Source organism: Myodes glareolus, chromosome X (assembly GCF_982192425.1).
Source record: "Myodes glareolus chromosome X, mMyoGla1.1, whole genome shotgun sequence".
NCBI classification, from domain to species: domain Eukaryota; kingdom Metazoa; phylum Chordata; class Mammalia; order Rodentia; family Cricetidae; genus Myodes; species Myodes glareolus.
Genome location: NC_142053.1, coordinates 20,035,960 through 20,060,657, shown reverse-complemented (window position 1 = coordinate 20,060,657; position 24,698 = coordinate 20,035,960). Strand labels below are relative to the sequence as shown.

General features: G+C 36.8%; 1 protein-coding gene and 1 pseudogene across 1 annotated transcript; both read right to left on the bottom strand.

Moving 5' to 3' along the window:
* Positions 1–8,906: 8,906 nt before the first annotated feature.
* On the bottom strand, positions 8,907–9,100 carry LOC148117226 (Nuclear RNase P; annotated as a pseudogene).
* Positions 9,101–19,077: 9,977 nt separating this feature from the next.
* LOC148117225 (serine protease 53-like) lies at positions 19,078–24,295 on the bottom strand. The gene is made up of 8 exons (XM_087902905.1): positions 24,140–24,295; positions 22,918–23,177; positions 22,630–22,763; positions 22,218–22,515; positions 20,836–20,971; positions 20,247–20,494; positions 19,794–19,927; positions 19,078–19,468 (listed from the first exon to the last, which is right to left on the bottom strand). The coding sequence occupies exons 1-8, from the start codon at positions 24,232–24,234 to the stop codon at positions 19,190–19,192; spliced, it is 1,584 nt and encodes a 527-aa protein (XP_087759031.1). The 5' UTR covers positions 24,235–24,295; the 3' UTR covers positions 19,078–19,189.
* Between the last annotated feature and the right edge of the window lie 403 nt (positions 24,296–24,698).

Sequence of the window (24,698 nt, the reverse complement as noted above, 5' to 3'; positions counted from 1 at the left end):
ATGTTACTTATCTTAAAAAATGTCCATTTCTTGTACATTTTCCAACTTTGTGACATATAAGCTTTCATCGTAAGATCTAATGATTCTCTGAATTTCCTCTGTGTCTGTGGTTATGTCCCCCTTTTCATTTCTGATCTTATTAATTTGCGTGTTCTCTCTCTGCCGTTTGATTAGTTTGGCTAGGGGTTTGTCAATCTTGTTGATTTTCTCCAAGAACAAACTTTTAGTTTTGTTGATTCTTTGGATTGTTTTCTGTGTTTCTATTTTGTTGATTTCAGCCCTCAGTTTGATTATTTCCAGTGTTCTACTCCTCCTGGTTGAGTCTGCCTCTTTTTTTCTAGAACTTTCAGGTGTGCTGTTAAGTCTTCAATGTGTGCTTTCTCTGTTTTCTTTAATTGGGCACTTAGTGCTATTAACTTTCCTCTTAGCACTGCTCTCATTGTGTCCCATAGGTTTGAGTATGTAGTGTCTTTATTTTCATTTAATTCAAGAAAGACTTTAATTTCTTTCTTTATTTCTTCCTTGACCCAGGGGTGATCCAGTAGTTGACTGTTCAGCTTCCATAAGTTTGGAGGCTTTCTGGGGTTAGAATTGTTGTTGAATTCTAAACTTATTCCATGGTGATCCGACAAGACACAGGTGGTTACTAATAATTTTTTGTATCTGTGGAAGGTTTCTTTGTTACCGAGTATGTGGTCAATTTTCGAGAAGGTTCCATGAGCTGCAGAGAAGAAGGTATATTCTTTCCTATTTGGGTGGAATGTTCTATAGGTATCTGTTAAGTCCATTTGATTCATTACCTCTATTAATTCTCTTATTTCTCTGTTGGGTTGCTGTCTGATTGACCTGTCCATTGGTGAGAGATGTGTGTTGAAGTCTCCTACTATTAGTGTGTGTGGTTTGATGACTGCCTTGAGTTCTAAAAGTTTTTCATAAGTGGGTGCTTTTGTATTAGGGGCATAGATACTCAGGATTGAGAGTTCCTCCTGATGAATTGTTCCTTTTATGAGTATAAAATGTCCATCTCCATCTCTTCTGATTGATTTTAGTTTGAAGTCAATTTTGTTGGAAATTAGAATGGCCACCCCCGCTTGTTTCTTAGGTCCGTTTGCTTGAAAAACCTTTTCCCAACCCTTTACTCTGAGTAGATGTCTGTCTTTGTGGTTGAGGTATGTTTCTTGTAAACAGCAGAATGTTGGATCCTGTTTTTGTATCGAATCTCTTAGTCTGTGCCTTTTTATAGGTGAGTTAAGTCCATTAATATTGAGTGATATTAATGACCAGTGGTTGTTGACTCCGGTTATTATTTTTTTAATTTTTTTTGTGTAGTAGAGTTTGTGTGTTTCCCTTCTTTGAGTTGTGCTTGTGAAGGGTCGCTAGATGTCTGAGTTATTGTAGGCAGTGTTGGCAATGTTAGATTCCTTGGGTTGTGATTTTCCTTCTATTACTTTCTGTATGGCTGGATTTGTGGCTATGAGTTGTTTAAATTTGTTTTTATCCTGGAATATTTTGTTTTCTCCATTGATAGTGAACGATAGCTTGCCTGGGTATAGTAGTCTGGGCTTGCATCCATGGTCTCTTAGTTTTTGCAGTACCTCTATCCAGGACCTTCTGACTTTCATGGTTTCCATAGAGAAGTCCAGTGTAAGTCTGATAGGTTTACCTTTATAAGTTACTTGACCTTTTTCCCTTGCGGCTCTTTATATTTGTTCTTTATTCTGTATGTTTTGTGCTTTGATTATTATATGGTGAGGGGATTTTTTTTGATCCAGTCTTTTTGGTGTTCTGTATGCTTCTTGAACTTTCATAGGCATATAGTTCTTTATGTTGGGAAAGTTTTCTTCTATAATTTTGTTGAATATATTTTCTGGGCCTTTCATCTGCAATTCTTCTCCTTCTTCAATCCCTATTATTCTTAGATTTGGTTTTTTTATTGTGTCCTAGATTTCTTGAATGTTTTGTGATGAGAATTTTTTGGATTTGCCATTTTCTTTGATCTGAGCGTTTATTTTCTTTATGGTGTTCTCAGAGTCTGAGATTCGCTCTTCTATCTCTTATATTCTATTGATTATGCTTGATTCTGTAGTCTCTGTTCATTTACCTAGATTTTTCCATATTTAGTCGATCCTCGGTTTGTGTTTTTTTCATTGCCTCCATTTCAGTTTTCAATTCTTGAACTGTTTCCATTATATGTTTGATTGTTTTTTCTTGGTTTCCCAGGGTATTGTTTATGGATTCACTTATTTCTTCAAACTTTTTGTTATACTTCTCATCCATTTCTTTACTCATTTTTTCAAGCTTTTTTGTTATACTTCTCATCCAATTCTTTAAGGGAGTTTTTCATATCCTGTTTAAGGGACTCTATTGCTTTCATAATGGCACTTTTTTCCACTTCTTCTGGATTAAGGTGTTCAAGTCCTTCTATTGTAGGGTAGCTGTGTAGCATGAGGGCCGGCTTGTTGGGGTTTCTGTCCCGCCCGGTACCCCACAACCAGCAACTGCCAAGGAAAATCAATCACACAGAGATCTCTATAAGTTATTGAGCTGATTGGCCCATTAGGTCAGGCTACTTATTAGTTCTTATAACTTATGTTACCCCATTATCCTTATCTACATTAGCACATGACTCAGTACCTTTTCCAGGTGTCAGCTCACATGCTGCCTCTTTGGTGATCTGCGCAGGAGTGGCAGAGAGAGCTTCCTCCTCTCTAGCCTTCTCCTATTCTCATTGCCCCACCTCTACTTCCTGTCTAGTTGACCCGCCTATACTTCCTGCCTGGCCAATCAGCGTTTTATTAAAATACATGATTGACAGAATACAGACAATTCTCCCGCACCATAGCTGGGATTTGGTGTTTTCATGTTGTTTTTCAGATTGTTGGAGGAATTCTTGCCTTGGCGTCTACCCATCTCTTCCTTCAAATGCTCTCTATTGGATCTTCTGATACCGTGTCAGGTTCCCCTGTTGGGCAGGGACCTCACTGTCAGAAGGCCTACCTTTCTGCAGGGCAGGCTATTGAAACAGATACTCCTTCCTGCCAGGTTGCACTTACAACCCAATCCCTAAAGGCGAATCAATCCCACACCAGTTAGGTTTTAAAGGGGCATTTATTTTGGGGGTTAAAACTTACATACACACAAACCATCAGGAAAGGAGCCTAATCATTGGAACAGGAGCTGGAACCAAGCCCTGGAACCAAGAGGGCGAGCCGAGACTTGCAGCTCTTCTTTTAAAGAGAAATATACCACGCCCAGTGGGCTAGTATTTCAGTGGCTATTGGCTGATGGAGCGGAAGGCACTCCCACATCACTGTGGGCTCATGCTTCAGCGACTATTGGCTGAAGCAGCAGAAGGTACTCCTGAAGCACCTCCCCCTTTTTTTTAAAGTAAGAGAGTTCTAAGCCTACTACGAAATTATATACAGTAAGTACAAACCTCCAAAATTATATACAATAAGTACAAATATCCTATTCTAACTAGATAAAGTCTTGTATAATAAATAACTTGGCCAAGTCATGAGAGGAAAGTAGCTACATTTATCTAGTCTTCAACCCCATAGAAGATCCGAGAAGGGAAATAATGTTACCTGAGTAATTAGGAAGTGCAATCAAAGAACTTCCAAAACATGCAACAAATCACAGAGACAACTGGCTACCTGGGCAATCACCAAAGACCTGTTTGCAGCGTTGGAGCAACCAACTTTGACTAAGGCCTAGAATAACTGACAGATTATTTTTAACAGGCAAGAGATTTTTCAAAACCATCTTACTCTGCCTTGGCAAGATTTAACAGTTCTGTTTATCCATTTCCGGATTTTAACAGGCAAGAGATTTTTCAAAACTGTCTTACCCTGTCTTGGTAAAATTGGGCAGTTCTGCTTATCCATTTCTGGATACCGTGTATTTGTCAGTAGTTGAGGTATGGGCAGTTCCTTGTCCAGAGGCCAGTTTTATCAAGAAGGCAAGCTTATTGTTATGGGGGTCCCATCTTCTTCCTGGAAACTTCAAAAGTCAGTGCACGAAAAACTCATTGTTCATTGTGGAGAACTTAAACATTAATTATATAGACATATACAAACATATATTCAATGAAAGGTATGAATAGACATATTCAATGAAAAGTATGATAGATATGAAGAAAAGCAAAGATGTTTTCTAAACTCATATTTCTTTCTGTCTCATATCATGGCTCTTGACATAAGACAGAAACTCTGGGTTTTTCTCTTAACAACAGGCTTGAAATTAGAGAGGGACCAAGCCAAGAGTCCAACTCCAAAACAAGCTCTATAAATTCAGAAATATGATTTAGTATATTCCAGAGCTTCATACTCACAGAACCTATTCAGTTTTCTTGATAATCCATATTGGGTAGTTATTTTTCCATCTGTCAGTATTCAAACATTCAGGGTCCTTTGAATTTTTCAAAGACAAGTGTTTTCCTGTGGAGATAAGAACAGAACCCTGCCCCCATTCTATGTTTTTCTTACCACCTGTATGGTCATCATCATTGTAGATGCTGTCATTTCTCCTTTCCAAGAGGTTTCTTCTCTTCAAATCTAATCTTTATTAATTTTGATGGTATCCACAATTTTTCTTCTCCTGTGGAAACAAGAGCAAAACCCCTTCCCCAACGTAGCACATCTCCTGGTTTCCATTGAGAGGTCAGCACATCCTTGATATAAACTGGTTGATTTAGTTCAGCAGGCTTTTCCATTATCCAATGTCTTTCTGCCACTGTTGTTCCCTTCTCATTAGCGTTAAGAAAATTCAAGGTTAATAAAGCATTATGTAACCTATTCCTGCGGGTATTTTCCACCCCTTTCTGTTTGTTCAACATATCCTTTATAGTTCGATTTGATCTTTCTATGACTACTTGACCTGTAGGATTGTTTGGTATACCTGTAACATGTTTAATACTATAATAAGTAAAAAATCGTTTCATTTTCCTAGATACAAAAGCTGGACCATTATCTGTTTTTATTTGTGCAGGCATACCCATAGTGGCCATAGCTTCTAATAAATGTGTGATTACTGAGTCAGTTTTTTCTGAGCTTAAAGCAGTTGCCCACTGAAAGCCTGAATAAGTGTCAATGGTGTGATGTACATATTTTAATTTTCCAAATTCTGCAAAGTGGAACATATCCATCTGCCAAATTTCATTCCTTTTAATACCCTTTGGATTAGTCCCTGCAGGCAATGGTGTTTGGTTATAAAAAGAACAAGTCGGGCATTTCTTTACAATCTCCTTAGCTTGTTGTCATGTAATAGAAAACTCTTTTTTCAAGCCTTTGCTATTGACATGATGTTTTTTATGAAATTCAGATGCCTGCAGCACACTACCAATCAATAATTGATCAATATCTGCATTACCTTGTGCTAGAGGACCTGGTAGACCTGTATGGGATCGGATGTGTATTATATACATAGGGCAGAGCCTGTTCCTGATCATGTCTTGTATCTGGATAAACAACGAGGTCAGTTCTGTATCATCAGGTATAAATTCAGCAGTTTCAATATGCAAGATAACTCTTTCTGCATATTGTGAGTCAGTAATTATATTAAGAGGTTCTTTAAAATCCCTAAGCACCATACAAATGGCATATAATTCTTCCTTCTGGACAGAATCATAAGGACTTTGTTCTACTTTACTCAATTCTTCTTATTTGTAACCTGCTCTCCCTGATTTATTAACATCAGTATAAAATGTATGGGCTCCAGTTATTGGAGCATCACAGACAATTCGAGGAAAGATCCAAGAAGTTCTCTTTATAAAGTTAAGTTTCTTGCTTTTTGGGTAATTGTTATTGATTTCTCCCAAAAAATTAGCACAAGCTCTTTGCCATGGTTCATTGTCTTCCCACAATTTTTTTTTATCTCATCAGTAGTGAAAGGCACTACATTTGGCCTTAGTTTTCCTATTTGTCCATCTGGACCTATACAATTGACCCATCTCATGCTTTGTCTTACTCGAGATAGGGTTCCAATTCCTAGGAACTGAATATCTACCTCCTGAAGAGGCCAATGCAGATGCCAAGATTCTGGAGTAATGATACTTACATTCTCGCCTGTTTCCAGTAAGCCAGTAATAAATTTGCCATTTACACACACTCTTAGCTGCGGTCTTTGTTCATTTATAGAAGTCTTCCAGAAAATATGTTTACTTTGTTCTCTTAGATTTCTTGATTCATTCACCACATTTAACTCATCCTTCAGGCCATTATTGCTTTTAACAGCAGGCATGGGGCATTCTAATTTCCCTGAAGAGGCAAGTTCTCTGCAGTGATCGGAAATGACTGGACCACATTCGCCATGGGGGCCTGCAAGAGGCCCCTCATTTCGTTTCCCAATGGCAATGGGTTGCCCTGTTTATCTCTTGTTGACCTACACTAATTCGTCCAATGCCTGCCCTTTCCACATCTCCTACATAAACCTGAAGGCTGAGTCCTCCTATTCCTGTTATTCCTAGAAGGGGCATTATTCCTGGAATTCCATTGTCTGTAGTCCCTTTTCACATGTCCCATTTTGCCACAAAGAAAGCATTTTGTAATCTGATGTCTCCTTTTATTTTTGGAAATTGCTTCTTGTACCCATGTTTCATTGCCATAGTCAAATGTATCAACATTCATTGTATGTAATACCTATTCATCCAAAGGCGCTGATCTGATCTTTAAAGTCCCCAGGATCCTTTTGCAGTCTACGTTGGCATTCTCATAAGCCAAAGACTCAATTACTATATTTCTTGTTTCTGGATCAGGTATTCCTATTTGTACAGCCTTAGTGAGTCTTTGTAAGAAGTCACTAAAGGGTTCTCTCTGACGCTGTTTGACCCTGATATACGATTCTACTCTCTGACCTGAGTCTTGAACCCTGTCCCAGGCCCTTAGAGCTGCTGTGGCACATATGGATAAAATGTTTTCATCATAAAGAGCTTGTTCCTGAGGATCAGAGTAAAGTCCATCCCCTAGAATTTGATCTAGAGAAACCTCAATTCCTTTCTCTGATTCTTGTTGTTGTAAAAGTCTGGCCCCTTGTTTGAATAGGCATTTGAAATGCTATAAAGGTCCGTTCTCGAGGACAGCTGACGTTTATTGATTCCAATCTTGAGGGGGTGCCCTGCTGCTAAGAGCCCAGGATTTTAACATCTCTCTAACAAAGGATGAATGTATTCCATAATTCACTATTGCTTGTTTAAATTGTTTCAGATCACTCATAAGTATAGGATTCCATGTATGTTCTTTAATGACCTTAGGTTTTGGAGCCGGTTATCTTTTCTGATGTTATTACTGGAAAGGCAGGTATGTAGACTGAGAGTTTTTTGAGGTGAATGTTGCCTTCTTACCTTTTGCTCCTGTTCATCAGAGTCTATGATTTCCTCGATCTTATTAAATCTGTTCACCATTGCCTTCTGTAAGTCCTGAATCTCCTGTCCAGTATTGCGGGGGGCCATCCTGTCCAGCAGGAATGAACGCCACCAAAAACGAGAATTCCTTCTCTGGTCACATCTTTATTTGGAGCCCTTTGATTGAGGAAAATTGGGGGAAGGGAAGATAGAGCAGGGATGAGAGAAAGCTTAGAGAGAGAGGGTTGGGCCCAGAGGCAGCTGCTTTTAAGCGGTGGAGAGGCTTGAACGCTGTCCTGATTGGTTGATGCCATTCTGCTGTTCTGAGCATGTGCAAGCAAGGGTGCAGGCAAGGGTGCTCAGCCCCACATGGCTACCTCCAAACTGCAGGACCACCTGTGCCTCCAGGTGGCTCCCTACATCTCCCTCTTCTCTTGTTAATAAGAGCAATAAGGCAAAACTATTCTTCAATCTGGTCCCCACCTCACTTGGGCTAGCAGGTAGCACACCAATCAAAGACATACAGCACTTCCACCTAGACGCAGCATGCCAAGAATATCTCTGCTCCCACCCATTCCTAAGGAAGGAAAAGGCAAAGCAGAGTCAGTCAGAAAATTGTTAAGAGATAAGAGGTTGCACAGGGTGCTGCTCAAGTCGATGGTGTGAAACAGCTGCTCTTGGCACCGCCCAGAAGGTCATCACTGCTGCCTCCGCACGAATCTTCCACAGCAGGACACTCAGCATCCACTGGGTCATCTTCTTTATCTCTCTGGTCGGTCTCGCTGGCATCCAGATGTATGTCAGCATTCCGAGAAAAACATAAACAAAACTCTCCTCCCAAATTAACATTTAAGAGTACTAAAAACTCTCAGTGTAAAAATTCAGCACAATCAGTACTGGAAGTAGGCTGGTTTTGAACTTAGAGACCTGCAGGTCTCTGTATCACAAAGCAAATCTTGTTTGCCTGTACCAGCAAAATTTTGAATTAAAAATTAAATGTAAAGAATGCAAGAGAAATCCTTTCTCTGGGGGAAGCTAGTCCCCCTCTTTGTCTAATAACCAAAACAGTTGTCACTGGGAATTGAACTCATGAACTTTGGAAGAGCAGTCAGTGCTCTTAACCTCTGAGCCATCTCTCCAGCTCCCCTATTCAGATGAAAAAAAACCTCTAGGTAGCATTGTTTTATTCCACCCGTTGCCTCAGGCAAAAGGTCCGCCTATGTTACCTAGGATACGGTAACCAGGTAGACATGCCTTTATTATGATAATTACGACCAGTTCTGCCTGAAGTTTATGAGGGAAAATGGACGTCGGCAATCGATCATCTGACTACTTCCTGCTGACAAAGGGGCGTTGTGAATTTTTGGGGGATAAATGTTTTTATCTGACTAAATTTTTGGCGACAAATGTTTTTATCTGACTGAATTCTTGGCGGCTGTGGCTGTGAGCGGCAGCAGCAGACAGCGGCGGTTGCCCCGCCTCTGAGGCCCATTGTGGCGCCCTCCGCATGGCCCAAAGGCATGGCCCCGCCCCGGGCCGTGCGCGGGCTCGCCGGTTATCCTGTATCTGCAAACTGTGCATCCTGCCTCGCCTCAGGCAATGAACTCGCACCGCCGGCCGTGAGTCTTTTCCAAGCTCCGGCAAGGGGGGGCATCCGCCCACCCGTGGAGGGCCCGGTCTGCCCGCACGCGGAGCCCCGTTCTCTGGGAACTCATCTCCGCCCACCCATGTTGCTATGGAAACACAGTTCAGAGTTTGGCCCCTCTCTGTCTTTAGGTCTTTAGCGGCACTGCTGCTCACCACGCAGCTTCCGCCTCTGCCTCCCGAGTGCTGGGATTAAAGGCGTGCGCCACCACCACCGGCTACTTCCTCAATCAAAAATTAAAGTTTTTTGTACGTGAGAGCCAGAGACTGAGCTCTCTTATCAAAATTAGGCGAAAATCACCTCCAAAAGCTCTGTGGCTCTTTAAGAATAGGGAAGGCAGTCTTCGAACTCTCAAACTCGCCTCCCTATGAGACTGTTGCCTCCAGTCTCTAACAGCGAGTACGCAGGTGGACGGAGAAGGAGCGGAAGCCGCGGTCTCCCATACCCCATCATCCTCATAGGCCCGCCTTAGTTACCTCGCCTTTTTTGCTGCTGTTCACATTCCTCCTGCACTGAACTTAAGGGATTTTTCTTCCCCGTTGCTTTCTGTACCTTCTTTCAGATACCTTAACTTTGATTGATTTTTTTTTTGTATTTTCTTTTTTTTTTAGGCCTATACTTTGAAATTCTTTTTCCTCCCCTTTCTGGGGGATTCAACTGACGTCACTCACCGCTCCACGTTCTCAGAGTTCTGAAATTCACGGCTCTCTGTGTCCTGGTGTCTGATTTCAGCTTTTTCTCCCGGGCTTTCAGCACGTTGCTGGGCACTTCCTTCTCAGGGTCCCCCGGCGTAGTTGTCAGGGTCCCTCAGCGTCCCGGGGTTTCGAGCACCAGTTGCGGGGGGCCATCCTGTCCAGCAGGAATGAACGCCACCAAAAACGAGAATTCCTTCTCTGGTCACATCTTTATTTGGAGCCCTTTGATTGAGGAAAATTGGGGGAAGGGAAGATAGAGCAGGGACGAGAGAAAGCTTAGAGAGAGAGGGTTGGGCCCAGAGGCAGCTGCTTTTAAGCGGTGGAGAGGCTTGAACGCTGTCCTGATTGGTTAATGCCATTCTGCTGTTCTGAGCATGTGCAAGCAAGGGTGCAGGCAAGGGTGCTCAGCCCCACATGGCTACCTCCAAACTGCAGGACCACCTGTGCCTCCAGGTGGCTCCCTACACAGTATTATGCTCCAAAGCCTTCATTAATGATTCTAAGGCATGAAGCTTGTCCGTTAGAGATACCATATCCTCCTTGGACATAATCCTCATGGCATGTACTGTGCTTTCTTGTATGGAAATCCTGTCAATTAATCTATCATACCCTTTTGATAAAGTCCGATTTTCACATTCAATGGTTATAATCCTCTCAGCTAATGTTTCAGCACTTACAGTCATGGACTGGAGGTTACGAGTCATTTTGGTTGTCCCCTCCTCCAGAGCAGTGAAGCTCCCTTCTAAAGAAGCAATATCAGACTGTACCTTCTTGATATTTTGGTGAGTCGACCGAGTCATATCTGACAAAGATCTAGTCTCCTCTTTGAGAACTCCAAACTCTGATCTAGTCTCCTCCTTGAAAATTCCAAACTCTGATCTAGTCTCCTCCTTGAAAACTCCAAATTCTTTTTTGAGGAGGTTAGTGTCAGTCTGAATTGTCCTTAAGGTTTTAATCTCTGTCCTCAGCATTTTGGATTCTGATTGTGATACTGTAAGGACTGTATCATCCTTATAAAATAGCCAAATGCCAGAAAAGCGACAGATCCCAGAAATAACCAAGTAAGAGGAATATCAGAGACATCCTTCAGAATATCCTCCATAGCACAATTAAAAAAAACCATTGAACTTTTGGATAGTAATATTTTCTGACATTTTCAATCAACAGAAATCGTACTTATATGTATGTATGTATGTATTTATTTATTTTCAAATGAAAAGAAAAATCTTACCTGTAATGACAGTTGCCTGCCAGTAGGTGGCGGGGGCGCACCTGAATCCACATGGCAATGGGGTCAATCCAGGAAGAAAACTCTAAAATATATACACTCAAATCCTGAGGTTCAATTTAGGCTAGCAGCGCAGGCCAAACTCAGCCGGGCTGTGGGGAATACACTGCCCAAGGGGGGGTAGAGCTGCCGTGCTTTTGCAGAAGCCGGGAAGTCCCCTCCCTGATCTACCCGAGGTTCGGAGAGGGCTAGTCATCAGTGGTGTGCGACTCTGAAAAGAAGTTCCCCTGCCTAATTCTATTGAACAGAGCTGGGATCCAGTGCAGGCTTTATGGAGTATCTAATGAAGCTGTAGGTACAGTTCGCACTTAAGCTAGAAGCTAGCTAGTCAGGGTAAAGGCTGTGGGGCCGCCAACAGACCCCAGGTGCTGTTTGTGGCTGCTCAGCCCGCACCACGAGGGGTGAAAGACCCATGTTCGGGCGCCAGATAAAGGTGAATCAATCCCACACCAGTTAGGTTTTAAAGGGGTATTTATTTTGGGGAGTAAAGCTTACATACACACAAACCGTCAGGAAAGGAGCCTAATTGCTGGAGCAGGAGCTGGAACCAAGAGCTGGAACCAAGAGGCTAAGCCGAGGCTTACAGCACTTCTTTTAAAGAGAAATATACCACAACCCAGTGGGCTGCTGTTTCAGCGGCTATTGGCTGATAGAGCGGAAGGCACTCCCACAGCACTGTGGGCTCATGCTTCAGTGACTATTGGCTGAAGCAGCGGAAGGTACTCCTGCAGCAAGTCCCAGCTCACAAGGCAGCTGGGCCAGGGAATTTTATGGCCCCAGGGGGAAGGGAGGAATAGAGGAAGGGGTACCTGGTGAAAGCTGGGATAGGAGGAGAGAGAACTTAGCAGGGTGGAGCCACCTCTGCAGAGTGACCAGGGAGTCAAGGGGGACAGGGAATGTCTGAACTCCTCCTTGCCAGGCTTCTGCTGTGGGTCAGGAGCAAACTCACCCCTCTGAAGGATGTCCACTGGATGATCAGTGCCCCTTGCTGGCCAGGAATGTCTCTGAACTGACACAGGGCCTACCTTTCCTCAGGCAGGCTATTGAAAAACACCTAAAGAGAATTTCTTAATCTGTTTAAGGTTATCTACAATCTAGTTATGTCCAAGCTACAAGTTCTGATCAGCCATCTGTCTACTATGGTTCCAGTATCAATTTAATTCTCAGAGCTTCTGCAGTGCTGATTGAATCTATTCCTAGGACAGCAGGCTAGAATCTGAGCCACAGCTTCTCCTGTATATTCTTCAGTTCTCAAAAGTCCACATGTGCTTGTGAAGTCATTTCTAGCCTTCATTTGCTAAAATGATACAAATAGGTGTTGAATGTCATAAAGAGTTTTTCTTCCAGTATTTTTTTCTGTGGATTCTTTGTCATTTAATGATTTGTGTGTGTGTGAGTGTGTTTGTGTGTGTGTGTGTGTGTGTGTGTGTGTGTGTGTGTGTGTGCAAGGTTTGATGACAACTGTCACAAGTTCTTTTTCTGATTTTTCAGGAAGTTCACCTCCATGTATATTTTAGAATTCTCAGTTGTATTCATCTTTGAGTAAACTACTGACACCCCAGAAGTCTTACCTTGGGAAGCTTTTCAGATTATAGCCTCCTTCAGGGCTCAGATTAGTGAACAAAACCCAATCAAGTCCCTTCCTACCATACATAAGGCAGTCAAGTACTCTGGACTTGCTCTTCATGCTTGCATCTATCCTCCATCTGGTTTTACCTCTCTCTCTCTCTCTTTCTATTTACTAAGAGAACACTCCTTAAACTACCAACAAAGCTTTAAAAAGTTTAAAGAAACTTTCTTTTCTTTAGAGAGAAATTCATATGCATTTCTCAAGAAATCTTATTAATGTGCTAACAGTGCATAGAGAAGTTAAAAGAAATGTGCTCATTTCACAGAATACTTTGTGTGTTTCTTTGATAGAAATTCAAGATTGTATTAAAAAGATAAATTCACTCATAAAAACATGATGATTCTTTCAAATTACATCATTTATTTACTAAAAGAATACTTCTCATACTACTAACAATGCTTTGAACAATTTAAAGAAACTAGCTTCTGTTTATAGAGAAATGCATATAAGTTTCTCAAGAAATATTATAAATGTGCTAACAGTGCACAGAAAAGTAAAAAGAAACATCCTTCTTTCATTGAAATTTTCAAGTGCTTCTTTGAGTGTAACTCACGATTCTGTTGCTAAAGACACTCTTAAAAATATGCCGATTCTTTCAAATTGCAGCATGTAGTTACTAGTAGAACATTCTTTATTCTAACTAACAATGCTTTGAACAGTTTAAAGACACTTTTTTCATTTAGAGAGAAAAATCATATGATTTTACTATAAATCTTATAAATGTGCTAACAGTGCATAGAATAAAGAAATGAACAAAAATCTCATGCATATCTCTAAGACAAACTCACAATTCTATTAAGAAGTTAAATACACAATTATTAAAATGGGTTGATTATTTCAAATTACAGCATATATTTACTAGGTGAACACTCTTTATTCCACTAAGAATACTTTGAACAGTTTAAACAAATTTGCTTCTTTAGAGAGAAATGCATATGAGTTTCTCAAAAAATATTATAAATGTTCTAACAATGCACAGAAAAGTTAAATGAAGGTGCTTCTTTCACAGAAATCTTTGTGTGTTTCTCTAAAAGAAACTGATTATTCTATTAAGTAGCTAAATACACTCTGATAAAAATGTGGAGATTCTTTCCAATTGCAGTATGTAGTTACTAGGAAAACACTCCTGATATTATGACAATGCTTTGAAAAGTTTAAAGAAACTTACTTCTCCTTAGAGAGAAATGGATATGCGATTTTCAAGAAATCTTAATAATCAGCTAACAGTGCATAGAAAATTTAAAAGAAACGTGCTTCCTTCACAGAAAGTTTAGTACATTTCTTTGAGGGAATCTCATGAATTTTTTAAGAAGAAAAAGACACTCTTATTAAATTCTGCTGATTCTTTCAAATTACAGCATATAGTGACTAGGAGAACACTGTGCTAATAAAAATTCTTTGAGCAGTATAAGGAATCTTGCATCTCTTTAGAGAGAAACACATATTCATTTCACAAGAAAACTTATAAATGTGGTAACACTACATAGAAAAGTTTTTTAAAAAATGTGGTTCTTTCACAGAAATATTCATGTGTTTCATTGAGGGTAACTCACCATTCTATTAAGTTAAGACACTCTTTAAGAATGTATTGATTCTTTGAAATTACAGCATATAGTACTAGGAGAACACTACTTATTCTACTAACAATGATTCGAGCAGTTTAAATAAACGTACTTCTCTTTAGAGAGAAACATATATGAGCTTTGCAAGAAATATTATAAATGTACTAATAAAAGTTAAAAGAAAAGTGCTTCTTTCACAGAAATCTTGGTGTGTTTCTTTGAGGGAAACTCGTGATTTTAAAGAAGCTAAAGACACTCTTATGAAATTGTAGAGATTATTTCTAATGACAGTATATATTAGTAGGAGAATACTCCCTATTCAACTAACAATGTTTTTAACAGTTTAAGAAATCTTCCTTCTCTTTAGAGAGAAACAAATACGAGGTTCTCAAAAAATATTGTAAATGTGTTAACAGTGAATAGAAAAGGTAAAAGAAATGAGCTTCTTTCACAGAAATCTTCTTGAGTTTCATTGAGGGTAACTCACCATTCTTTAAAGCTAAAGATACTCATAAAAATGTGCTGATTCTTTTAATATACAACATATAGTTTCTTGGAGAACACTCCTTTTTCTACTAATATGGCTTGGAACAGTTTAAAGATACTTGCTTCTCTTTAGAGAGAAATGCATGAGTGTAGCAAGAAATATTATAAATATGCTAACAGTGAATAGAAAAGTTAAAAGAAATGTACTTCTTTAACAGAAATCTTGGTGCATTTCTTTGAGAGAAACTCATGAATTTATTAAGAAGCTAAAGGCACTCCTATAAAATTGTGCTGATTCTTTCAAATTATAGCATATAGTTACTTGGAGAACACTTCTTATTCTACTGACAATGCTTAGAACAGTTTAAAGAAACTTGCTTCTCTTTACAGAGAAACGCACATGAGTTTATCAAGAAATATTATAAATGTGCTAAAAGTCATAGAAAAATTAAAAGAAATGTGTTCTTTTCACAGAAAGCTTTCTGCATTTCTTTAGGGAAACGCAAGAGTCTATTAAGAAGCCGAACACACTCTAATGAAAATGTGTAGATTCTTTCAAATTAAATCATGTAGTTACTAGGAGCCCACTCCTTATACTACTAACATTGCTTTAAACAGTTTAAAGAAACATGCTTCTATTTAGAGAGAAATGCAATGAGTTTATCAAGAAATCTTATAAATGTGCTAACAGTGCATAGAAAAGTTAAAAGAAACGTGCTACTTTCACAGAAACCTTCATGTGTTTCTTTGAGGGAAACTCATAATAATATTAAGAATCTAATACACTCTGATAAAAATGTGCTGATTCTTCTTAAGTACAGCACATAGTTACTAGGAAAACACTTTTTTACTACTAAAAATGCTTTAAAAGTTTAAAGAATCTTAATTCTGTTTGGAGAGAAATGCATATATATTACAAAACAAATCTTATAAATGTACTAACAGTGTATAGAAAAGTTAAAAGAAAAGTCCTTCTTTCACAGAAAGCTTCATGGATTTCTTTGAGTATAATCCATGATTCTATTAAGCTAAAGGTGTTCTGATTCTTTAAAAATCTACTGATTTTTTCTAACTACAGCATATATAGTTACTAGGTGAACACTCCTTATACTACTAACAATTCTTTAGAGTTTAAAGAACTAGCTTCTCTTTAAAGAGAAATGCATACACATATCTGAAGAAATCTTAAAAATGTGTTAACAGTGCATATAAAAGTTACAAGAAACTTTCTTTTTTCACAGATATCTTCATGTCATATCTTTAAGGAAACTCAAGATTCTTTTTAAAAAGTAAATACACTGGTAAAAATATAGTGATTCTTTCAAATTCCAGCATGTAGTTACTAGGAAAACACTTCTTATACTACTAACAATGCTTTGAACAGTTTAAGAAGTTGCATCTCTTTAAAGAGAAATGCATATGAGATTCTCAAGAAATTTTATAAATATGTTAAAAGTACATAGAAAAGTTTAAAAATGTGCTTCTTTTACAGAAAGCTTCATGCATTTCTTTGACTGTAACTCATAATTCTGTTAAGCTAAAGACAGTTATAAAAATGAGCTGATTCTTCCAAATTGCAGCATATATTTCCTACTAGAACACATGTTTTACTACTAACAAAACTTTGAAGAGTTTAAAGAAACTTAATTCTCATGAGAGAGAAACGCATAAGCTTTTCTCCAGAAATTTTATAATGCATAGAATAGTATAAGAAAAAGTGCTTCTTTCACAGAAAACATCTTGCATTTATTTGAGACAAACTCATGATTCTTGAAAAGCTAAATACACTTGCAAAATATCTGCTGTTTCTTCAAAACTACAGAATAATTCTACAAGGAGAACCCTCCTTATTGTAACAAGTCTTTGAACAGTTTAAAGAAACTTGCTCCTCTTTAGAGAGAAACACATATGAATTTCTGAAGAAATTTAATAAATGTACTAGCAGTACACAGAAAAGTTAAAAGAAATGCATTCTTTCAAAGAAATCTTCATCCATTATTTGAGGAATATTCACGATTTTATTAAGAACTTAATAACCCTAAATGTAATCCTAACACTAAAACTATACCCTAAGGCTAACCCAAACCCAAATATTTACCATTAATTCTAACACTAACCATAACCTAAACCCTAACACTAACCCTAAACCCTAAATCTTAAAACCTAAAACCTGAACACAACCCTAACCCTAACACTAAATCTAACACTAAACAAAATCTTAATGCTGACCCTAATCCCTAAACCCTTACCCTAACCCTAACTCTAAACCTAACACTAATCTTAAACCCTAACTCTAACCCTAAATCCTAACCCCAACTCTAATCCTAACCCTAATGCTAACCCTAAACTTCAACCCTAAACCCTAAAACCCAAACCTATCCATAACTTAAACATTACTCCTCCAACCCTATCCCTATCCCTAACCCTAACCATATCCCAATTCTAACATTAGCTACTCTATCTTTAACTCTGATTTTATAAATCATTTAGTGATAATAGAGAGGGTTACTTCACATTAAGTTAATGTGATCATTCTTTTAGAACTAATAAAGAAAAGCAGTTTTAATTGTAAATAAAATGATTATAGTATGGTCTAAGAAATACTCTAAAAAGAAATATGCTTTAACTGTCCATCAAATTTCAGTTTGGCTGAAAACTATTTTATTTCCCACAATCTTTTTCATATTTAATTTTTATAGTTAGAAAATACAATTTTATTTACTTCCCTCAATAATATCAGAGTTCTAGAAGGTAAGCAATAGCTTTAACTCACAGGCCATTATACCATTTCTTTGTTATTTCTATGGCAGTAGGATCATTCAGAAATTTTCAGGCAGAAGGACATCAACTTTTAATCAATGCCTAGCTCCCATTAATTTACTTTGTTTATCACTCAGACATGTAATATATTTCTTAGTAGTGAGAAGTAGAATGACTAGGATAAGAAGTAGTTCTTTTTTCACTAGGCAAAGCTACATTGCCATCACGTTAGGGGTGGCTGATATTCCCCATAATATTTCCAGGAAAACTTCATATTTTCTAAAACTTGGGAAGTGATCTCTGACTGTATATTTTGTTAAGGAAAGAGAAGCACAATGAATATTCTGGCTTACAGAATGATATTGCTGTAGGCAAGAAGATGTAAGGGCAGTTTGCATAATGTTAATTTTGATAGAGTATAATTTTTAATCAAACAAAAACTAGAGGTCTATAACCTAAATAATCAGCTCCACTCAGATCAAGAGATAATTTCTCACAAACTCAATTGAAGAATAAAAACCTGATTAGAGTTGTGGAGTAGAATAGATGTAGCTTTGAAACCGAGGAATAACATCTTCTCAGGTCTAGGAGCAGTGGGGATTAAATTTTATTATTTTCCTGCAGCTGTGTAACTACAATACCATTGTAGGGATAGTCAGCTTTTGTTTTGTTTACTTTTGATTTTTATCAGGTAAATGACATCAACAGTTGCATTGAAGAACAATGATCCTCAGATGCTATGGGTTCTTTTCAGAAGAGATGAGAACTACCCCACAAATGGGAAATGAACTATATATTGGCATTAGAAAGATGGTGATGATCTCAATAATAATCCTTGAGTGTTTCTTGTTCATGTTCTGCATAGAGTGAGAAGTTCCCTCTAATCTTTGATGCAAGACATTATAAAGAGCTAAGGCCCAGTTCAACCCTGGCTAATGAGCTATGCTCTTACCTTGAATTTTATTTAATAAAAGAAACATTGTGTTTAGATTGAACATAATGTTTAATTCCCAATTAAGTATCTATAAACTATTTCTTACCAATATTAATAAAGAATATAGTTAGCGGTACACTGGAAGGGAAGAATGGTGCACACTGTTTAAAACTAACAAACTTAAACATAATGTATATATCATTTATTTTTAAAAAACATAATAATAAACCAAGACCTGTCATGATTTTTCATGCTAAATATGTGTTCTTTTTTTAAATTAAGAGTTAGTGCATGGGGAGAGATGACACAGTGCTTAAAAGTGCTTTATTCTCCTAACCAGGCTTTTAAATAGTGGTTTTTAATTAACTATTATTTATGATCTAGTGGATCAAGAACTCTATTCTGGTCTTCATGTGCACCTGCAATTATGTGAACATTTAAATGCAAACATGTAGTTAAGATACAGGTGAGGGGAAAGAGAGATGCCATAGAAGATTTCAGTGTTTATTTTGTATGTCTTAAATTTGTTTCTTAGCAACTATGTTAGGTATCTCACAATTGGGTGTATATCTAAGGGGTCAACTATATTCTAACTTTCCTGGGGAACCCATGATTGTACATGGAATACACATAAATATGGATTAAGAAATTTATTTTAGAAAATACCAGAATTAATCTAATACCACTGGTAACTGGTACAAAAAGGAAAATAAGATGTAATTTTTTAGTGAAATACTCTTTATTAATACAATATTTTGGGAGGTTCTATAAAACATTAAGTCAGAACTTTTTTCTAAATTTTCTGGTATATTTGTTCAGCAGGTTTGAACACAGTGATGTAATCAGTGCATTACAAAATAAAAACCCTTTTCGCTGAAATAATCATTATGATGGAAAGTAGCAATGTGGTTGGATGTTTCACAAGTCTAGAGGAATTGGAATTTTCTACCCAAGGAATGAATGCCGGATCTAAGGGATAGCCTGACTTTGCTGTTGAGGACAAGATCCAGGAAAAGTGTGGAGCAACTATGGTAGCTAGATTCTTGAGACTAGTGAAACCTATTTGTCTCCATTTGCGATTTCCATATAGTGGTCTGCATATAACAGCACTTCCAGGACTCACTGACTCCTGTAAAGTAAAAGACAGGTAAGTTGCTATGCAAAGTGATTATTTACTCTTAGACTTCCTAAATAGTAATAGAAATGTTCATAAAGTAGGCATGTGCTATTTTGATTCAGAAAATATTTTTTTCTAAAATGTATGCAAAATCAGAACAGGCAATATATTTGAGCCTTCCGCTACAGTGTTGTCCTTTTCAATAAAAGAAGTAGAAATGGATGGACTCAGAGAGCATTAAAGAAAGAAATATTGCTAAACAGAAATATAGATCTCTTATATTTATACCTTCTTTTTTCTGGTAGATAAAAAAGCAATATAAAATTTATATACTTACTATGCTTATTACAGGAACACCAGCTTGTGGATTGTAGCAAACCGTAGAACTTCCTATGTCTGGATAGAGATAGGCACATTTGGATGCTCCCATCACTTGTATCTGTAACATATCTAGATTTTCAAATACATATCCTAGAAAAATAGATGAAGAATAAAAATCTCATGTATGTAAATATTCATGAAGCAACAAAATTTGAAATAAAAGTACAACATATTATTATATATGCCATTTTTTACCTTCATATGCTGAAGTAACAATACCTTATTATCCATGCTTTCTTACAAAGACTACTATGTACAAAAATATATCTGTAAGTCTATAATTTGCACATGTTGATTGCATAAACTATTGTAATTACAGTTCTTCCTTATGTGTAACATTAAGATCCTGGTATTCATTCAAAAGAAAATTGATCCTCTCCTGACAAATGAAAAAAAAATGTGCACTAACCTTGTTTAAGAATTTGGGGTCCAGAAAGCCAGCATTCTGAAATGTTCAAATTCTTCATGCTGCCTAAGGGTGCTATTATATGAATAGAACTCTGGCCTTCTCGAAGAAGCACCAGAGCTAGGTCATTTCTTGCAGCCTGAGTTACTAACCGGAATCTTTCATGCAGTAAAATAGTAGTCACCTTAACAACTCTCAGAGGTTTTCTGGGATTTCTAAGGCCCAATATCACAAGAGTGTCTTCAGGATTCCTATATGGAAGGTAGAAATTTATTAAAATGAATTCTGTATAAAACTTACACATTTAGAAACAATATCTCTTGATTTTTGGGTTAATTTCATTCTTTGGAGAGAGAAAGAGAGAGAACCCTACAAAAAAGGGAGGGTATATATGGAATCATTCCTAAAAGATTTAAAATACATAAAATTCAACTAACATACTGAGACAATTTTCTGTTGTCACAGAAGCAAGGTATCATGAGAACAAGAGAAATGGACAAAAATTCTAGAGGATAAATTTTTCAAAAGAAAATCTCAACATACTTGAGGAAATACAAAATATTGTAGGAGAAAAGATGTGACATAAACTTACATGTTTCTCACACAGTGGGCAGCAGTAAGAACCCAGTAGCTACTAATAATGGAGCCACTGCAGATCTGATTGCCACAACCGAAGATTATAGCTTGCCATGGCATAGAATATTGCACAGAAATATGATCTGCTAAAGCTACATGGAAAAGGAAATATAAAATAAAGAGAGGTTAAATTTGGTGGAAATGTTAGTTGGGCCTCTTTTTAAAGGTTTTCATTTTATATGTCTCTTCGCAAACAACTAGCACTGTAAAATTTGTTTTGGAAATGAGAGTTTCCTCAATCTTTAGATAGAAAGATTTTTTTCCTCACAAAGGAATTATCTTCTTATATTTCCTACTTCCTTGTTTGAGCAAATATTGGAAACCATTTTATGTTATTTTACAACTTCTGTTTATATTTTATTTTACCCCTTTGTAGGAAATAAAAATGTTTAGTTTTATAGCATTCTATGAAATGAAAGAACATCTTGGAAAGAAGACCATAACATACAAATATTAATGGAGCCAGATAATTTAAAATTGTAATTTAATAGCAAATATATTATTAAGGAAGAATTGTATGCATGATGATACCAATATCCTTGTGTATTAGAATCTTAGTCACAGAAATTTCTCTATGCCAAATTAATGGAGATTAATAGAAAATTATGAAGATAATTTATATGTCATAAAACACCACACAAGTGATGACAAAACTGGAAGAATAACTATTATTTCTAGGTTATATTTCAATGAGTTCTCTAGGAAAAATTTTAAGTGTTATATTTCAACAAATAAATAGAAAAACTTCATTTGTGTTTTAAAAATACTCAATAAAATTATGGAATCATATTGAAATCAAATGTTATACTAGTTCTAGATTCTATGCAGCATTAGTGTATATTCTACCTTAAGCAAGTAATGTTAAATTGCCATTTATGAAACTGTGATATATTTCAGAAAACTGAAGGGGAAAAGATGACAATCAAAATCAGAATTACAGAGTTGTCTGCTCAGGAACCAATGAAGTTAATGTTCCCTATCAGTTAAGCCAAAGTATCCAAATTGAAAATGATTCTACCTTCTAAATGGGGAATTTGTATACTAATAAAAACTCAGCTATATATTAAATTATCAATGTCTGTGCTGCTCATTACCTTTTAAAATGTAAGAAAGTATCTAATGTTCTGGGTCTCAGAGTAGTCAATTATTATAATTATATAAAGTATAATCAGTACCATAAGCATTTTACAATGACATTACAATAGCAGAACAATGCATTAGATATAAACTACACATACAAAGACCAAAGAAATCTTGAATCTGCAGATATTAGAAAAATAATAAAATTTTCAGAGATAGAAAATTTCTTTACCTTCTTTAAATACACTTTAATCTTACCTTGAGGGTGTGGCAGAGAGATGAAGTGTGGATGAAAAGCTTCAAATGGCAACATAAAAGTTAAATCTTTCCTGTTAGAGACTGACAGGGTGTTGGAAGGAGAGGTAATCACAGGTCTTTGATGAGACCAGGGTGCATGACTGGGCTGTGTAACTCTCTGGAGCCAGAAAATGAAAGGGCTAACTTGACTGAAAACATAGGGCTTGGTGCAATGTTCATCAAAGTCAATTAAAATTCCCACCTGAATCCATGTGTCTTTTTGTTTTAGATGACAAACCAAAGGTGCCCCAAGATCACCCTACAAAAAATTGAGAATAAAACATTAGTTGACAAACTGAAAGATGATAATAGATAACATTTACTTTAAAATGGTATTTCTTATGTCTTTAGAGTCCATTCTTCTATTTTTCACCTTACAGCCAGATTCCCCCATAGCTTTCTTGGCCTTTACACAGAAAGTGAACTCATTCAGTTGAGGCCAAAATTGAGCACAGGGTCTGACTTGCATGATGCTGAGGTGCCTTTTTTGCAGGATACCAGGACTTCCTGATAAAAATCAGAGAGAAATTTTTTTCTCCTTGAGGTTATTGTGATACAGAGAAATCAAAACATATATGAAATATATAAAAAAGATACAACTTCAATTGATAAAAAGAAAATTCTATGATCATATTCCACTGTCTTCATCATTACTACTTACCTCTCATGAGGGACCAGCTAGGTAACCAGCAGTCATATAGTTGTATGTGTCTTTCTTGTTCTTGACTTTCTTCCAGGCAAATAGGAAGCACCAAAGTTTGAAAATGTATTGGCTCCTTCAGGAAGAATAGGCCTGGTCCTAAAGGTCCCCAGGGACCTAAGTATGGCACAGAACGCTGGATACCTACAGTTTCACCTTGTGTAGGATCCTGAAGATCAATCAGACCCACTTGGACTAAAGCCAGAGATTCTGACTGTTTTCTAGAGGAAAATTTATCAAGAGTTTTATTATTTCTACTTTTCAATGAAAAGTAACCTAGATGTCACATTGATTACATGAAATGGCAAGTGTACACTAAAATATTGTTTTCAAATCTCTTATCTCTGATTTTAGAGATATTTCAATTTCACGTAGATTCTGTTCATTCTAGTCATTTATATTAGCATTAAGCACATACCATAACCCATACAAGACAAGTACTCACAATCCTCCTGTCTCATTTCTGATTATTTGTTTTTAGAAGATTGCAAATTTCAGCCAAGAGGATGAAACCTGGTTATATTTATTTATATTACCTGGATTAGACACATAAGACTTTGCTAATCATAAACAAAGTATGGAGAGGCTCTGTACGCATAAACATATTTAGAATCTAAAGATGACTATTACAATGAAGCGATAAAATATTATATTAATATTTTCAGCACTTAAAAATGTTGTACTATTTGAAAATTAAAAATCAAATGCAATGAATAAATGTGACTTTTGCTGGACTGTAAAGCCAAGAAAGCCTTAAATGGAAACAATGCAAAATGGAAAAACTCTATTATTCGATTTGAAATTAGCACCTACCACAATTTTATAAGTTAAATAATATAAAATTATGATAACTTTCACATCTTATAGATATATTTATGAGAATACTGAAAGTATCCTGATAAAATAGAGAGCAATCTTGTAAAAACATAAGGTAAAAATATAAGCTAGAATGCAATAAGCTTGAAAACCAAAGTCAAAAATTGTTCTCAACTATCCAGGGGGAATGCTTTCATATGAGATAAGAAAATTGATCACAGTTAGAGTGAAGGAACAGAACAAGGTTGAATTAGGAAGATATGAATACTGGAGAAAATATATTTTTAAAGAACGTATCTATCAACATTCTCAAATTTACATCAATGTGTGATATATCTTAATTTTAAAAGTATCTTGTGAGACTTACATAAAATTGGCACATCGGGCAGAAGTGAGGACCCACATTTCATTAAGAATAGAACCAGCACAGAAGTGGGAGTAAGAGAGCTGCACAGAAACCATCCATGGGAATTCACCTATTTCAGCTTCCCAACAGTCGGGACAGTGGGGAACAAGGCCAGGGCGTATACCACATTCTAGATAGTACAATAAGATTGGTAGAATTAGTCTTTTCTCCTGTTAGAATTTACTTACTTTTTATTTTCATAGTTAAGAAAAGAATGTCTAGGCATTTGACACATTTAACTTTGATTAAATATGAGTATATATGTGACTAAGTTATTGCAAATTTCATTATATGAAGACAGAATATCTTTGTACATTCCCTAAAAATGTCAATTATGCTTATTAATTCCTCAAGTGGAATCATAACTCATTGTCAATCACTGTGTAGTTTTGAAACACTATTATACTTTCATGCCAAAATTGGTGGTTTCATATCTCTTTTATTGGAATTGAGGCCTGCTTAAAATGAGGGAAACCACACCTGTTTTTAAAAATCGACCTAACTAATCATATTCAGTGCT

Coding starts and splice junctions, on each gene's coding strand:
- LOC148117225 (XM_087902905.1), bottom strand. CDS start 24,234: ATGGTTTCTGTGCAGCTCTCTTACTCCCACTTCTGTGCTGGTTCTATT. Junction 22,516..22,629: donor TGGGGGAATCTGGCTGTAAG/GTGAAAAATAGA, acceptor AATTTTTTGTAG/GGTGATCTTGGGGCACCTTT. Junction 20,495..20,835: donor GCCCACTGTGTGAGAAACAT/GTAAGTTTATGT, acceptor CCTTCCATATAG/GAATCCTGAAGACACTCTTG.